Below are 17,911 nucleotides of genomic sequence, written 5' to 3'. Positions count from 1 at the left end.
AACTCTTTATGGACTTGAACCATAAAGCTGTGGAATTGAATTTTAGAGTATTTTACCAAAGTAACTGGGATGGTCATTTCAGTAGCAAGAAAAGAATGGGAAGGCAGGAGAAACAGCCCAACCCTTAGGAAGTGGAGAACAGTTCTATTTGTACTTTTAATATGTGTCTAATAGTTGTTACATAGATTTTTACAAAGGTCAAAATTGCCCAATTTCATAGGCAATAAATAAACTAAGCTGTTTGGGTCCCTGCTTGTGGTGCCCTGTGTTGGGTAATACCTTGATTTTTTTTTTTTTTCCTCTGCCTTTACGTGTTGACACATGCTCCTCAGGCACACCATCAGAAATTTGAGGAAAAGTGTAGTACACTACAGAATTGGGTCAGTTTCTTAACTCTGCCTACTGTCTGGAAAAAATGGAGTCCATGAAGTCCTTCAAATTTGTGGCTATGAGGCAATAAGAACAAAGTCCGAGCCAGGAGCAGTGGTGCCCATCTATGATCCCAGTGTCTGGGGAGGCCGAGGCAGGAGGAACCCGAGATTAAAGTGAGGGGCTAAGCAACTCGGATCCTGTCTTTAAATAAAATACAAAATAGGGCCGGGGATGTGACTCAGTGGCTGAGTGTCCCTGAGTTCACCCCCAACCCCCGGGTGGGAGGCAGGGCTGGTGACTCCTGAGTCTGAGGCAGGAGGATTTCAAGTTCAAAGCCAGCCTTAAGTGAGACCCTAAGTAACTGAGCAAGACCCTGTCTCTAAATGATAAAAAAAAAAATAAATTATAAAAAAAAGGGCTGTAACTGTGGCTCAGTGGTTCAGTACCCCTACATTCAATCTCTGGTACCAAAAAATAAGTAAAAATGGAAGTGGTTATGGAGAAGAATGATTTTGTGAATCCCTCACATTAATTTCCTCTAATTACCCTTGTTTTCTATTGAATTCCCCAATCGAAATGAGAGGTATAGGTATAATGTAGTAGTTTTTTTAAAGCATGAGTGAATAGGTCAGGTCTTCCTTTGTAATTCCTACAGAGTTGTGTAAAATTCTTCTGGATATATTTAAAAGAGTAAAAATGCCATTCGGGGCAGGATTTGATTTTTGAAAAATAGCCAAAGTGTTTCAGAGGTAAGCCTCTGAAATGAATAAGAACCTGTTATAACAACTTGGGTTCAAAATTTGGTGGTCCCCATAAAATAGTGATTTTTAAAATTATTTTGTATGGTGCATAGGTCAACTTTAGGATTAAAAGTCAAAACAGAATATGTAATTATAATGATAGCATAATTGAAAAAAGTACATTCTCACTGATTTGATGGATTGACACAATAATTGGTATGTATTCTGGTGGATTTGTTAAATATACCATTTCACTTTATGACCTAACATTACAGCTTCTGTACTTAAAATGATTTCTCCCCACACACTTTTATTGGTGCATTGTGGTGTACATATTGATGGAATTTGTTGTTTCAGATTCCTAAGTGCACACAATATAACAGTATAATTTGGCCCTGAGGGCTCTCACCCTTTATAATGATACATTTTTAAGGAAGTGAACTTAAAATACTCCTGTGTGAGACATTTGTTGCTAATCTTTGAGGATTTCCATCTCTAATCTGTCTTTGTGCACGTGCACCCATGCTATTATTTCTGGAGAAACAGAAGTAGGAAAAAGGAGCCCAAGGGGAGCAGTAGTGGCAGGAGCCAAAGTTTTACAGCTGCTGCAGTTGTGTCAGTTCAGATGTACTGGAAAAACAGGAAGCTGAGCAGCTAAATGTGAACATGACTACCACCCTACCATTTCCAGGCCTGATGAATGTGCCATATTTCTAGACCAATTGAGTCAGCAGTCCTCAAGATAATTATAGGAGCCATTGAATTTACTTTCTTATTTGTCCTAAAGTGGATGTGAGTTATGACAAAGTGGAGTGTCAGCGGCGACCCATTGTTTCTTCTTTGACACCCGATTGTCATTTGCTGTATAACTGCTTTCACAGAATTAGGAAAGAGAGAGGGCTGCTGTCTGACTGGATAGCATCTGTGTTTCTTGGTCTGTGGCTGCTCTCATTCTCAGGTGACAGTGTTCTAGTTATTGGCTATCTTATCAGACTTTGCTTGTGGGTTCTTCCTACTCTTGCTTCTACAGAAGATGTGTTGTTCTCCATTCCCAGGAGCAGCTCAATGCTCTCATTTTTGCCATGCTTCAAGAGAGAAAGCTGAAATTGGCAGAGAAGAATGTCAGCAGGTGAAAAGGAACTAGTTTTTAAATTTTGTTGTGATCCTCTTACCAGTCATTTATCTTTTTTTTTTTTTTTTCTTCTTTTTTTTTTCAAGTTTTATTGTGAGAGTTTCTTACCTATGAACTTTTTCGGGGAGGGGGGCATTTAACACTGTGAAATGTGACTTCATTTGAATAGAAAGAAACACGAGTGATCTGAAAGACCACCCTGGACATTTTTGTTGGGAGAAAATTTATATCTAGAACCCATTTCCACTTCTAGTCTATTCCAATTTAGCACATGTTATCTTAGAAATAGTCTGTTCTAAAAGGGGCAATGTTCAAGAGTAATTCCCACTTTCTATTTATGATCTTATGTGTCTGTAGAAATACATAGAAAATTGACCCCTAGGTGAAGCTAAGAAAATAGTCCTGTAGTCTGTTGCTTGTCTTGCAAAGTCTACGGACATGTTTCTAGTATTTAGTTCTGTGGTTATTAGTAATATAGCTTTAACTTTAGGGAATTCTTAGAATTTTTTTCATCAAATTCAAGATTTCATGTACATATTTACAGTGCAGCACTTTAGGATTTTTATTTTTTGTATGTCACTTTTAAGCACTAAACTGATAAACTGATTATGCAAACAACTTCATGGCAATGCTAAAAGTTGTTCAAAGACATTGAATATTTGTAATTATTGGTAACTCAAATTCTTTTTTTAAATGATCCTTCCAGATATTGAGCATATCAAAAGTTAAAATTGTCCGCACTAGGGGACTTGAAAGTCAGATTTGGAGTACTCATAGTTTTCTTTTTTTTTAATATTTTTTTAGTTGTAGATGGATACAATACGTTTATTTTATTTATTTTTATGTAGTGCTGAAGATCGAACCCAGTGCTTCACACATGCTAGGCGAGCACTCTACCACTGAGGCACAACCTCAGCCGCCATAGTTTTCTTTTATTACTGTAAAATCTAGGTAAGGTAGAGACCAAGTTTCTGGAATCCCACAGATATTTTGAATGGTTTGGACATGAAGGTGCCCCAAATATCAGTGGCATTGCTGGGCACCATGGAGCACACCTGTAATCCCAGCAATTTGGGAGGCTGAGGCAGGAGGATTTCAAGTTGGAGGCAACTTAGTAAACCACTGTCTTCAGAATAAGAACTGAGGATGTCGCTCAGTAGTACACTGCCCTTGGGTTCAATTCCCAATACTGAAAATTTTTTTAAATTAAAAAAAAATATGAAAAGTCATTGAAGGAATAGCTTGGGGCACTAAGAGATGATGTACTGTTCTGAAGGTGTACATAGATCAGGAGACAGGAAGTAAATGGTACAGTGAAAATAATTTCTTCCTTGACATCTTTTACTACCTATCAGTCTTCAGTGAGTATTTCGAATGATTCCCCATAAAGAAGCAACTCAAAACATTTCAGGCACTCACACATTTATCTTTGATAGTTAAAGGCTGTATGAGAAGCGTTGTGCTTCGCATCAGGCAAAACCTTCTCTTCATAGCAGTATTGTTCATTCTGCAGCACAATTTGGGCAATGTGTGAAGAACCTGCCTCAGTTCAGTTACCACTCAGGTGCTGAGCCATTGTGGATTCTGCGGCCCTAGGACTCACTCCTCAGAATGATAAGCAGCAGTATGCCAAACATCCTCAGGGAGGAAAGGAAGTGCTTAGGAGTTGAGAATGGAGGCCCTATTTCTTCCTCAATCTTAGAGAACCATGTACTGCTTATGTTTAAAACTGCTAATGAGAAATTGTTTTCACTGATACGTGCATTTAAAGCTCTAAAATCAGCTCTCCGAAGGAAAAACAAAAAGTATTTTCAAAATAAAGTGGAAAAAATCGGGATCTTTGGATAATAACCCCATTCATATAAATTAGATTTTCATTTTATATCTCAAATAGAAGTGTATTTGAGTTGTGTATAGTACTTAGTTCCTCCCTTTCTCTGAGCTCTTTGTCGTCTGCTTATACTTTTACACTATGCTTTGCAGAAGAAATAAATTTCATGGGATGGTGAAAGGGAGAATTTTCTTTTTCCTTCCTTGGTTAGCTAAGTAGGTATTTATTTTGCTAATATGAAATGTAAGGATAATAACATTTGCACTTGGGGACATAAATGAAGAAAGGAGCAAAGTAGCATGGAAAATATATTCAGTTAATGGAAAAATGAAAACAGTTTCAGGAGGCAGAAGGAAAGGTGGCTTAGCTAATGCTAGACTGCTGCCACTAAACAAGCAGTTTGAGGTTTGAAGGTTTTGATCTTTTATGTTCTTTTTGTTATTCTGGTACTGATCATGAAACACAGCTGTGATCTTAGGGGATGTTTTCTGCCCAAAATCACATATAACCCTTTCAGAGGTATATGTGATTTGGGGAAAAGAGATTCATCCAAAATTAAATTGAGAATTGTGGCAATGACAATACTTCTTTAGTGATGTTGATGGATCACCTCAGTTGTGTTAGTAGGCAGTATATTCAAATGGCACAAAACTCAAGAGAAAATTGAGGAAGCTCCTTCCAGCCCCTTGGCTCCTGTCACACAGGTTTATCCCCAGAGGCAATCAGGATTGGCATTTCTTTGCAATCCTAACAGGATATATTATACTAGCAATTTAAAGTTTTCTAATATGCACATTAGAAACAATTTAAATGATAAACTGTATAGAAGAATGTGTGGGACAGTTGCTTCTCACAGTGAGCAAATGGGTGTGTGTTGTTTTCTCATACTAATACTGCTTTGTACCTTGCTTTAACATCTCCGCAGTTATTCCATTTCTTTACATAAAGGACTTTTTTTATTTTTTTATCACTGTATTTTTGTAGGAATGAACTGTGGGGCTGGGGAAATAGCTCAGTTGGTAGAGTGCTCGCTCTCGCAAGCACAAGGCCCTGGGTTCGATCCCCAGCACCACAAAAAAAAAAAAAAAAAGGAATGAACTGTGATTTGTATAAACAGGTCCCCTGCTAATGAATGTTTAAGTTTGTCCCCAGCACAAAACCCTATGCCTTTGCTATTAAGTGGTCATTTAACATCTTTTATGCAGTTTACAGTCTGTTATAAAATCATAAAAGGCAGTTGTCTGTAGTACTCTTGACTGCTTCTTTTTGGTAAATAACAGGGTTTAGTTTAATTTCTCAGACATGCCTAGACACACAAAAGTCAGTTATTGGATAAGTATTTGAATTTATGTGAACTAAAGTCAGTGTTGGAGATGGAAGGAAGAGAATTATTTGTCCATTGAAGTAGTAGAAGCTTGGCTATGCTAAGCATTGAACTGAGTTTAGAATCCTTGTTTCTGTAGCCATTAACTAATGAATTTTTGCTGAATACCATCAAATATTGCAATGTTAAAATTGTTTTATTTCTCTAAGCACTCTATTGTAATATTTCATTCATGATTTGAGGTTCTCTTTTAACATTCCCTGCAGTGTGATTTATGAAAAATATGCATTTCCTTAGTAGTATAAGTGAAAATTCTTAGTAATGTTGTTTCTATCTTAGAGAAAACAAAAACTTCGACCTTCACAGGCAGAGTAATTTAGTGGGATATATGGACTATATTCTTATTTAAGACCCTAAATATTCCTATTTTGAATAATGTAGCATTTGATTTATTGAATAGGCTATAGGTTTTGAAAATGAAGTAATTAGTCATTAATTATGTTATTAATTAGCACATAAGAATTTTCACTCATTTGGAGCAACACCCTGAAATCTAAATGAACAACCTTGTTATTAAGATTCAGGACTTCTGTGGATGGAGGAAATTAGACTATTGATGTGAACAATAATAAGTCAAAGAATAAAATCAAATAATAAAGGGTGTTTTAGCTCAAGAAAGAGATTGAGAATTTAGACATATCATGAATACAAGAAGATAAATTGCTAAACAGGCACTTAGAAGAACTGGTATGAATTTTCTTTCTCCCTAGAGTTTTCAAAATATGAGTCTTTTACTTCCCAGTTTTTTCAAAATTGGTGCAAAACTGCAGAGTAGAGAAAAACAGGTTTGTCTTTTTTTTTTTTCCCCAAAGAATATTTTTAGAATAAATTGGTATTACATGTTCTAAAATAAATTCTAAGCCAGAATTCATCTTTAAAATAAAAAATAAGAAAAACTTCTAGAAGTGATAACGTGGGCAGGTGATACAGCTTTCCACCAAGCACTTTGAGTGAGCCTACTGCTCTTCCTTTAACTTGGCAACCTACCTTATGATCTGATGCAATGGACTAGTGCACTTGGCTCTCTGACATTAACAGCATTGCTCTGGTTTCAAATAAAACTAGTGCAGCCAGAAGGCAGATAGTGCTTGGCAGGCAGCTGTTGCAGAGTGAACTTCGAAAAAGATTTGGACCTGAATCTCTGTCATTCACTGGCTCACACACTTTGTTTCCCTTTTCTGAGACTCAGTTTCTTTTCTTTCTTTTTTTTTTTTTTAATTTTTAATTTTTTCATGAGGCTCAATTTCCTCCATGATGTAAGAGGATATAAATACAGAATGAAAGTGTGACAATAACACCAGCCCGTATGAGGCATTCCGTGTTTGTTAAATTTTACATCATATTGTTCACGTTGTTAGAAAGCAGCCCATTGGAATGCTGTCATTGCAAATCAGAACTACACTGAGATTGTATTTCACTCCAGTTAGAATGGAAATTATCAAGAATATAAGCAACAATAAATGTTGGTGAGGATGTGGGGAAAAAGGTACACTCATACATTGCTGGTGGGTCCGCAAACTGGTACAACCATTATAGAAAGCAGTATGGAGATTCCTCAGAAAACTTGGAATGGAGCAACCATTTGACCCAGTTATCATACTCCTCTGTATATACCCAAAGAACTTAAAATCAGTATAGTATGGTGATACAGCCACATCAATAGTTATTGTAGAAGCTCAATAACTAGTAGCTAAACTATGGAAGCAATCTAGGTGCCTTCCAACACAGGAATGGATAAAGAAAATGTGGCATATATTTATGATGGACAATTTCTTAGCCATAAAGAAGAATGAAATCAGCATTTGCTGGTAAATGAATGGAATTGGAGAATATGCTAAACAAAATAAGCCAATCCCAAAGAACCAAAGGCTGAATGTTTTCTTTGATATGCGGATGCTAATTCACAATAAGGGAGTGTCCTAGGAAAGAACAGAGGTACTTTGGATTATGCAGAAGGGAGAGGGTATAGAGGTAGAAATGATAGTAGAATGAGTCGGACATTATTACTGTATGTGCATATATTATTACATGACCTGTATCACACTACATCTTATACAACCAGAAGAATGAAAAGCTATACTCCATTTATATATGGTATCAAAATGCATTCTACTGTCATGTATAAATAATTAGGACAAATTTTAAAAAATTAATTTGATAAAAAACTGGGAACTTGATACCATTCTACCTTAGGTTATCATACTTGGAAAAGAATTTTCTTTTTTAAATTTGATCATCTTCCTCCTGTAAACAAGAAGTTGAAACATTTGTAGTATGCCATAACACTCTATAATTGTTAATCTAAATGCTGACTTCAGTTATTGATGAGAAGAAGAAGAATCTAACCCTTTTTTTCTTCAGGATAGCAGTGACCTTGTCCTTTGGCATCAGGAGAAGAGTGGGAGGCCTTTGCCTCAGGTTGTTTAAGTGATAACTCAGCTCTGGTGGCAGCATGATTATAAAGCCTAAAATTAACCCTACACACCTGTGACTAAAAGCTTTTATTAGAGCAAATACAGTTGAGTAGATTTATTGATTTGGATTTTTCTGGATCTACTTTTATTGTAATGTAGGAATATTTTGCATTACCTGTAGATAAAATTTTATATCAAAGAGAAAGTGTCAAGATTTTTTGACTTAAGATCTACTTTTTCTTAAGTAAATATAATGGACATAGGAAGAATAAATTATATCCATGCATAAATTCTGCACTTGGAAAGTTTTAAAGCATCACAGCCCTCCTGGTAAATCTACTTTTAAATGTATTTCGTAAGGTGGTATGTAGAACAGTTTAGAGCCTTAATTGCTTAGAGATTAAATGAATATTTGTAAGTTAATTCAGATTGTCAGTACTTAAAAGAATTAAGGTCACAGTACTTAAAGACAGTGGTGGTGGCTTGTATTATGCTGGTCATAAAAGCAATGGGCATTTATTGAAGGACAGTTCTCCAGGTACTGTGACATGCATGACATGTGCCACTCCATTTAGAGCTCACATCCAGCCTATATCAATAAATGTAGTTGGTTATCCAGACTGTACAAAGGAAGAAACCGAAGCTTAAAGTGTAAGTCATCCAGTGTGCAGATCTGAGACTGGAACCTAGATGTTACTTGAAATTCATTTGCACCTTGAGATCACTTTGCATTCCACGTGAGAGAACTGTCAGGGCAGAAAGCCAATATGATAAATAGCAAGATGACCTTAGATGAGACTAAACACTTTTTTTCTTTTCTATTTTTTGATTACAAAATCAACACCTTCATTATAGAAGACTTTTTGAAAGAAATAGTGATACTAAAAGAAAAGTAACCATTATCCATATCCATGCTAGCTAGAGATAATAATGCAAATGACTTGCATTTTAGAATTTCCCAAAGTATATTCTGATTAAGATACAAATTGGCACATTTTATGTAAAAAAAATGCAATGGTTAAATCATTTGGGGAAAGTCTGGGTTAAACTATTTTCTTCTCTATAGGGTTTTTTTCCGAAGAGATTTTAATATGCGTAATATGCTTCCAAGATTGAAACATAACATTTTGCGAATTTGTTTACCAAAAGAACGCTGATTTATATCTTGAAATACATGTTGTTTCAGATATAGCATAGATAATTCTATAGATAGAATGCATCCATCTTGACTTGTTAATGAGCACTTAGATTTTTAACCACATATACTATTATATTCTTCAGGTTTATATTAGAGTTTTTCAATTATTTCAAGTTCTTTTAAAAATGTTTTTTAAATGGTTGCATAGCAAACCATATGTGTGTCTGTGTTTACGCAACTTTTTTTAACCTTTCACCAATTGAGCATTTGGACTGTTTTCAACTAAATCATTAACTCTGAAAAGGACATGAGTTGTAGGTGTAGGAGAAAGTCATTCTAGAACCTGCAAGCAATGAGGAAATCAACCAAGAGTTTGTCTCACAGGTAGAAACTGTGAATACCATAACAAGTTTCAGAGCGATCTGTGTGGTGGTCTTGCGACCTGTCATTGGGGATAAAATGCCAAAGGATAGTCTTAGAGAAATAAGAGTTGTCAGCTGTTGGAATGAGCTGAAGTGATGTGTCTGTGGGTAACTGCCTCCTTGGTGTAGAGTTGTGCCTTTTTTTAAGGCTCAGGCCAGACCTGGAGTCTGGGAAAGCTTGGACACTCCATGTATTCTGATTTTTAATCTCTGCTGTTGTCTAGGAGGATAGAAGGGTTGGGATTTCTCAGGCTACCTTAAAGGGTGAAGAATCTGGGCCAGTGGATGGGGATGGATTTGAGAGGGAGGAGTAAACTTCGATTAGTTGGAAAGGAGTAGGTTTGAAGCTATTTAATTGGTAATCCATTGTAAGAACAAGAAATCTTCCTGTTCCAATCAATAGTTTACTGATTTTTTTTTTTTTTAAATTAACAAATACTTACTGAAAGTCAACTGTGTTCCAGACATTGGTCTGGGCACTAGCAGCTAATTGTATTGAAAATATTACTGTACAGTACATGGAAATTCATGGAATAAAATCACTTGGCTGGAATAAAAACATGATTCAATCTTATTAAAAATACACATCTTTGAACAACCTCCAAGAGAGTACAAACAATACTCTTTCTGTTTTAAAATAAGGGAAGCCCAAATCTCTGAAATGTCAATTACTATGCAGTTTCAAATGCTCTGTGTGTGTGTGTGTGTGTGTCTGTGCGCACGCGCGCACTCGCGCATCTTGGATGATGATATGTCTGATTCCTAAAATGTCTTAACCTTTTCAGAAAGTTTACATGATAATAGAGTATATGAATGTGTGTGTACCTCCTGCTACCCCCATCAAAATTGTCCTTGAGATTAGTTCTCATTGAACTCTGGGGAGTTACATGGATTTCTGTTGAGCACAACCAAGTATCAAAACTGCCTTTCAGGGGGCTGGGGATATAGGTCAGTTGGTAGAGTGCTTGCCTCCCAAGTACAAGGCCCTGGGTTCAATCCCCAGCACCGCGGGGGGGGGGGGGGGGGGGAACAACTGCCTTTCACAGCCTGAGATTTTAATGGCAAGTCTGAAGAGTGCGTCCCTCACAGCTGGAGCTGACTGGGAGGGCCATTGAGGTGCCAAAGGGAAAATTCCTGAAGGGAATATTCCGTAACCCAGGAGGCATGAGGATCACTGCTGTGGCTGTGGCAGCCACAGGTGGTTAACTTTGGCCTGTTCCTTCCATGCCTAAAGCCCCCAAGGCCTCTGGCTCAGTGTCAGTCTGACATCAGGCAACAGTGGAGAGTTTTCTTCATCTGAGCAGACCCTAGCAACAACACCGTGTTGTTGCCTCAAACTTGTGACAATCAAGAGTTGTCTAAGGAACAGTTATGAGTGAGACTGGGCAAATTAACCACTTTGCGTCTGGGTTATTTTTATATTTTTCCCTCTGAAAATTAGGATGAGGTATCTATTTCCTAGGCTCATGTTTAGGACTAGTTGAAATCATTTATATGTCAAGTCTTGAAATATCAACAAAGCAATAACTAAATGAACTTGATTTTCGGTTAACAAATGTCTGTGACTGAGTTATTGACAGTTTTGAATATGAGCCACGTGAAAAGTTTTCAAGGTTGTTTGGAGCTGCCCACTCTTAGTTTCTATTCAGTACATTAGTAGTTGATACTTGGCTGAGGATCATTGTTTTCCAAATACAAATAAGGCTGTTTTGTAACTCATTAATTCCTGGAATGTGATTCTTATAAGCAGGTTTTCCAGCCCGTAGCAATCATTAGAAAAAGCTGTACCTGGTAAGATGTGGAGATAGGAAGCAAACAATGTGTGTATTATAAAACTATATTATCTTTTTCCTCTAGGAAAGAGGATAAGCAACTAACCAAATATGTTCTTCACTAGACTTGAACAGTGGCAGTGGTCCTATAGAAAAGACCTTATTTCTGAACCCACAAGACAGTCCCCTGTTACATAAAAACATTTCATTTTTATGCCTTTATATTGCTGATTCAGGTTCTATTCCTTGTACATGCTGGAAACTAATAATTGTGTAGTCACACAATTTTCACATCTGTAAACTGGAAATAACCCCTCTGTACTGTAGAACAAGTACTATTTGTTGGCAATGTGGGTCTTGAAATAAAGGTGATCTTGTTTGAATGGGTTATACATTTCCTTTCTAAATTCTTGATAAGTTTCATTCTCTTGACAGTGCCAATTCTCCTGGGTATGGAGGGGGAGGACATCTGCATGAAGGTGTTCATTCTCTGCGAGCTCTCTGGTGCCATCTTCCTGTCAGCCCAGATTCATTTCCACATGAGTTCATCTAATTAAAACTTGTCAGTGCTGTTTCTGAAGGAAGACAGGTTATTATTGTGATCATAGAGCAAACAGCCGTACTTTTTCTCATTTAAGGCATCCAGCTGGGGTATTACTGATCATAAACTGAAAACTGGGGGAACCCTTCAAAGCCATGAAGGAAGAAGGTGTGATCAGGTAAGGGATCAGCCCACTGGAGGATGGTCACCTTTTAACAGGTGTGTTTTCTAATAAATGCAGGCATTCCCAGTGAAACTTACTGTTATTTAAGGAATTTGAAAGCATGCCACACTTTTTTGGGGGGACTTCAGAGAACTACATAATTTTAAAGGTTTGCCAAGCATCATTGTTTTCTGACAGTGCTTGTACGTTTTATGAAAACAACAGCATTTTGTCCTTCGCACCAAACAGTTCTGAATAGAAAGAGTTCAGTGATCATGAGGTTAAAAAAAAAAAAAAAAAAAAAAAATCACAGGGCAAACTAGATGTTCTTTGGGTTTGGTTTTGTTTTTTTCCCTCCTCCTCTGACATCACTAAATGAAAACCTTTAAAAATCTCCCAGGCTTTTAAGTCAAGGATGCACTTTAAATGAAAGTTAGTGAAAACCTGGCCTAAGGATTATCAACAGTGGAAACATCAACTTTCTGAACAGTTGTTTCCTTTTCTGCTTCACATTCACTTTGTGTTTGACACCTGGGCACATTTCCTGTTGGGTGGAGCTCAAATTGCATTCTTCCATTTTTTAGTTTGGGAAAATCACCCTCTACATTGTCGAGCCTCGATGGTTTCTAATTTAATATGTAGTTATTTAAATTTATATTTCTTAGACCATTCATGTTTGAGAAATTGTTAAAATGTTTAATATTTGCTTTTCCTTGTATGAATGTTACACAATCTTTTACATTTGTGTCATCATCTTTCTCTTGATATTGAAAAAGCTCTTAAAATGTAAAAATCATTAATACTTTGTCTTATGTTCTAAAAATTCCCCCATTTTTAACATTTATCATGTAGCCTTGTTTATGGAAGCAGTTTTAGCATTCTGGTTTCATTTAGAGGTAATTCAATTTATTTTATCAACCTAGAAATGCTTATACCTTTTATATTTTTTATTTTGAGACAGGGTCTCGCTAAATTGCATAGAGTCTAACAGAATTGCTAAAGCTGGCCTCCAGTTTTCGATCTTCCTGCCTCAGCCTCCTGAGTCACTGGGATTATGGGCATGTGCCACCACACCCAGCTTGAAATGCTTGTATTTTATCAGGCTTAAAATATTCCCTTATCTTAAAATTATGTTAGACTATGTACTTACCAGAAATAAACTGAACTTATTCTTGGTTTTGCTATGAGATAGGGTCTAAATTTTAAAAAAAGCAATTGCCTTAATATTATCTCATAAACAATTTATATTTTTGCACTGATTCAAAACACACCTTTTGAACTAAATTTTATTCATTATTGGACTTATAGTTTAGCTCCATTGTTCTTAGTCCAAAATATTTCACTTGAGGGGTCTTAAAATATGTTTTAATGGTCTATCTGATAAGGTGAGTCATAATAACCAATATTCCTTTTTAAATTCCTTTTCAAAATTCTCTGGACTATTTTCAGGCATTTGCTTTTTCAAGTAAATTTAAAATTGGAAATAAGAAATGATTAGTCGAATTCAGGTTCCATATAAATTTTTAGGGAGTTTTGGTATTCCTACTGTATTGGAATTTCCACTCAGGAGCATGTCCAAGCACCACATTCCTCCCTTACTGCCTCACTTTTTGTACAGCTCACCAGGTTTTACTGTGAGATGGGTATCTCTTCATGGGTGCCCTCTGTTAAGAGCAAATCATCTTGATGGCTACTGAACTGCCAAGTCTTCAACAAAGTAGCTTTATCATTAAGGGCTTGTGAAGTAGTTCTCAAAGCACTTTGGAAGCAGTTTTAGCATTCTGGTTTCATTATCCTGGAGATAATCCCATTTACTTTCCTTTGTCTTGCTTAGAAATGCTTATAGTATAGGCTTAAAAATTACCTTATCTTAAAATTATGATAGATTAAATATTTGCTAGAAACAAATTAAGCTTTTTTTTTTTTTTTGGTATCTCTCCATGTTAGTTTCGACTGGGAACGAAATAAAAAATGTAGTTTTTTTAGCCCACTCCAAATCTACTTAATAACAAAGTCTGAGGATGGATCTCAGTAATCTGTTCTAATAAGCCCTGTAGTGAATCTGATCATGGGAGAGGTTGAGAACCACTAGTGAAGTGGATAGAGTTTGGGGTTAGGAATAATCCTCATCTGTAACATGGACTGTTGAAAGAATTATCTGTATCTTAAGCAAAGGGTGTGGACACTTAGTAGCTATTATTATCAGAGTGCTTTTTCATAAGTAGAGATCAAGTAATGAACAATGAGCATTAAAGTGAGGGTACCTGGGAATGGAGGGAAAGTTCTGGAACACGGGGTGTTGCAGATTTTGATAGTCTACATGATTGGTCATGCCAAGAAAGTCATAAAAATTCTTCGTATGGTTTGCTAAGGATAAGCACTCTCAGTCTTGATCACAATTGGCGCCGTTTAAGCAGGCAAGCATACAATAGTGTAATATAATTGAAAACCTTGATTTCCATGTTAAGGATATGTGGAAGATTAGCTCATCAGAATTCTACCTTTACATTGAACAAAATAAAACACTTCTATCATTTCTATAGTTGTAAAAGAATCTGTCATTGTAAGTAACTAGAACATGCAAGTGAAATAAGAATTAATGTCCCCAATCAAATGGTAAAAATTAATATGTAAAAGTAAAAAAATCTTGTCAATTATTGGGTTAACTGGAAAATGTTAACTTATTCAGTATTTTGATAAATTACTTTATGTTGGAAACTAGGCTAAGTAGTAGACATAAAATGACAATTTCAAATGTAACTCATGAGAAGCTTATAAGTGGGTAGTAGAGATAACCAAGTTATGTGGTACTACCTATGGCAAGGTCAGTAATAAAGGCAAACATGGGTGGCTTTGGGGGCCTGAGGCTTTCTAGAAGAGGCAACTCTTGAGCCATCTTGAAGGACAAGGAGAGAAGTATTGTAGAAGATTCCATAGGAACTGCTTCAGTGGTTGGTTCTGCCCTGGGGCACCAGAGGTCTTACCATGGGGGTGAAGGATGTAATCAGAGTTGTCAAGCTGCAAAAGGAACAGAGATTCCAGATGGAGGTTCTAACACACTAGAGTGCCCTGAATGGTAGCCAATGTGAAGTGGTTTAATGTGAACAGAACCTGTGGACTGGGTAGGGGCAGCTGAGACTGCACTCGGTTACATAAGCTCTCTAAAGATGATGATGGAGAGAAAGACCATGTTTTGCTTAACATTTGCCTTGTTTTTGGAGAAGCAGCATTTTCACCTGTGTGCTGTCCTTATTTGTTTTGTAACTCATACCCTTACACTCATATAAAGGGGTTTAGGTTAAGAGTTCAGAATGGCATTTGTGTTATACATGCATACATAATAATTTTAGTTTGGGTCCTATTCAGCTCTTCTTGGCGTTAAGTATTTTCAGCTGTGGATGGCAAGTTGGTGCATTAATCTAGACAAACCCTCTTCCACCAGTCGGGGTGGCCTGGAATTTTCCCGGCCACTGAAGCTCTGTCTTGGACTGTGCTCAGCATCTATATGCCCTGGGGCTATGGTCTTCCCTGCCTAGTCCTTGGAGGCTTACTTAGGCCTCATTGGCATCCTGCCCTGAACCACAGTTCATCCAGCTGTGCTGTTGACTCCCTAACTTTCACTAACTGTTCCCTCTTTCAATCTGGATCTTTATTTCTGTGGCTTCCGTAACTGGCCATGACCCATCTATGAATCAGAGACCCACCTAGACTTTGAATCTTTGACTATGTTCCCAACTTGACCTCCACACACATGACAAGGGCCTTAAGACCATGGCTTTTGTTTCATTCACCAGTTACCTCTCATTTTTATGTCATTATCCCCTTATAATATTGAACCTAGCCTGGCAAGGTTGTGCATGCCTGTAATCCCAGTGACTCCAGAGGGTGAGGCAAGAGAATTTTTGAGTTCAAAGCCAGCCTCAGCAACTTAGCAAGGCCCTAAGCAACTCAGGGAGACCCTGTTTCTAAATAAAATATTGAAAAGGGCTGGAGATGTGGCTTGGTGGTTAAGTGCCCTTCAGTTCAATCCCCAGTACTCCCACCCCTGCAAAAGAAAGAAAAAAAAAAAATTGAACCTACACTTAGCAATTCTGAGATTGACTGTTGTCACACATGTTAGTGAAACTCTTGTCCTAACCTCGTTTAATCTGCTTTGACTTTTACCTTGAATGGAAGAAAGTATATATTTTGTAAGGATTATAAATTGCTTAGTTCGGTAGAATCTTGCAATATAATATTCTTTTCAATATTTATTTCTTGATGTTCTAGGTTAGGACTAGGCTATTTGATGACCTCTTCTTGCTCCTGGTTTTTATTTACTTAATTTTTAATAGTTAATATGCTACAAAGATATTTTATAAACCATGAGTCAATTCATAACCAGCTTTTCTGCCCTTCCCCAAAAATGTCTTTGCAGTCTATTTAACACAGGATTGATTCTGTTGTAGGCATCAAGAATGCATGGATACCTGGTCTCATCCTTCTTCCTGGCTTCATCTCCCACTCTCTTTCTACTCGCCCCCTTCTCAGAGCTGGGAGGCTAAGTGCAGCTTCTGCTGAATTCCAGGGTTTCACTCCTCCTTGCCTTTGCCCAGTGCTTCCTCGGTGTGGAATTCTACTGGCCCAACTCACTGCCCAGAGGAATCACACATTTTTCAAGGCCCAGTTCCAAATTCCACCTTCCTGAAGCTCTCCCAGATCCTTAAGCCAGATATATTTCTTCTAACCTTTTGCTTTCACAGTACTTTGCTTCTAACTCTCAGAGCATGTATTAGCTCTTCTTCTTTTTCTGGTTTACAACTTTTTTTTTTCCCCTCCAAGGAATTGTAGATTTCTTAAGAGTGAAAATTATTTTTCATCTTCTTTGTGCACAGTGGCACTTTCTTATTGCCTTTTTGCTTGATGGCTTTTCAATAATTGAGTGTAATTAGGGTTTTGATGGTTTAGAAAGGTACAGAGGAAGAATTTGTGTTTTTCAAAGAGTTGCCTCTTTCTTCTAACCTCCTTTTCTCTTTTCTCCTTCTTGCACATGTCAGATAAAGGAATCTGGGTATATATTTGAGGCTGTTTGAAAAGGAATGGTTTGGTGAGAAACAATTCATGGACCTTTAACCAATTATGGTAGTAGTAATGCTCTGTTTGGAAATGTATCATAATTCTTATTATGATACCTCATTATTTTACTCTCCATCAATATGCATACATTGAGAAGTGAGAATGGGAAGTATTAGAGGATTTATTTATTCAGTGAGTATTTGTTGAGCATTGGTTATGTGCTAGACTCTATCAGGACAGGAGGTAAGAGACACCCAATGCCTTCCTCAGAGCTTTCTCAATTGATGACTCATTCGAGAGTAAAGACTGATTTTGCATATGACAACAAGGGTAATAATACAAAAATTGATCGACATTTATTAATACCTTATTAGGTGCTAAATCTTATCTTAATTATGTTAACTACCTTATAGCTTTTTGTCCTTATGACAACCTTGTGTGAGTGTTGCTACTCTGTTTCACTACTTATCAGGTGAAAAATACATCCTGAGACAGTGAGAAATGAAGCAACTTCTCCAGGGTAATTCCTACTTGGTACCTTACTACTTCAACCACATAGTCAAATTACGCATTATTTTAGTGAGTACCGCATGGAAGGCATCCCTTAGAAATTATGAAGCAGTGTTCCTCCCGCCTGTTCAGACGGTCACACAGATGCAAGTCGGAAGCAAGGATGAACTGTTTTCTTACTCAGTGAACTTGGATAAGTTACTTAAATTCTCAGAACCTGTTTCCTTGCCTGTGAAATGGGGATTAAAGTCATTGTGTGTGTGTGTGTGTGTGTGTGTGTAAAGCACATAGTGCTAGGATCCTAAAATCTGATTTCCCATTCCTTTTCCTCTTTTATAAAATGACTCAATCATATGATCAATAAAAAATTTCTGAAATCTTGCAGCTTGTTCACTTTTTTTTTTTTTTTGTAAACTGTACAAGGAGTTTCATCAGCC

At 37.0% G+C, this 17,911-nt stretch overlaps 1 protein-coding gene and 2 long non-coding RNA genes across 10 annotated transcripts in view; 1 reads left to right on the top strand and 2 right to left on the bottom strand.

Moving 5' to 3' along the window:
* The window catches only part of COBLL1 (cordon-bleu WH2 repeat protein like 1), a 162,106-nt gene that overhangs the window by 11,836 nt on the left and 132,359 nt on the right, over positions 1–17,911 (top strand). The window contains exon 2 of one of the 8 annotated variants that reach the window (XM_079134409.1): positions 11,844–11,924. The exons of 6 other annotated variants lie outside the window; for them this stretch is intronic. In XM_079134409.1, coding sequence (XP_078990535.1) covers positions 11,902–11,924 — 23 coding nt within the window. In that variant the 5' untranslated portion in view covers positions 11,844–11,901. Of the gene's footprint in view, positions 1–11,726; positions 11,925–17,911 lie in introns of those variants that run through there. One more of the 8 variants, XM_079134408.1, reaches the window with a different exon arrangement.
* Positions 4,116–6,261, bottom strand: LOC306657925. The gene is made up of 2 exons (XR_013762921.1): positions 5,175–6,261; positions 4,116–5,066 (listed from the first exon to the last, which is right to left on the bottom strand). It is a non-coding gene; the product is annotated as an uncharacterized lncRNA (long non-coding RNA).
* Positions 8,117–11,539, bottom strand: LOC306657924. The gene is made up of 2 exons (XR_013762920.1): positions 10,471–11,539; positions 8,117–10,358 (listed from the first exon to the last, which is right to left on the bottom strand). It is a non-coding gene; the product is annotated as an uncharacterized lncRNA (long non-coding RNA).

The sequence above is a fragment of the Sciurus vulgaris genome (genome assembly GCF_902686455.1).
Source record: "Sciurus vulgaris genome assembly, chromosome: 3".
In the NCBI taxonomy this organism is placed as follows: Eukaryota; Metazoa; Chordata; class Mammalia; order Rodentia; family Sciuridae; genus Sciurus; species Sciurus vulgaris.
The sequence above is the reverse complement of the archived record's forward strand: the minus strand, read 5'-3'. Positions and strand labels throughout refer to the sequence as shown.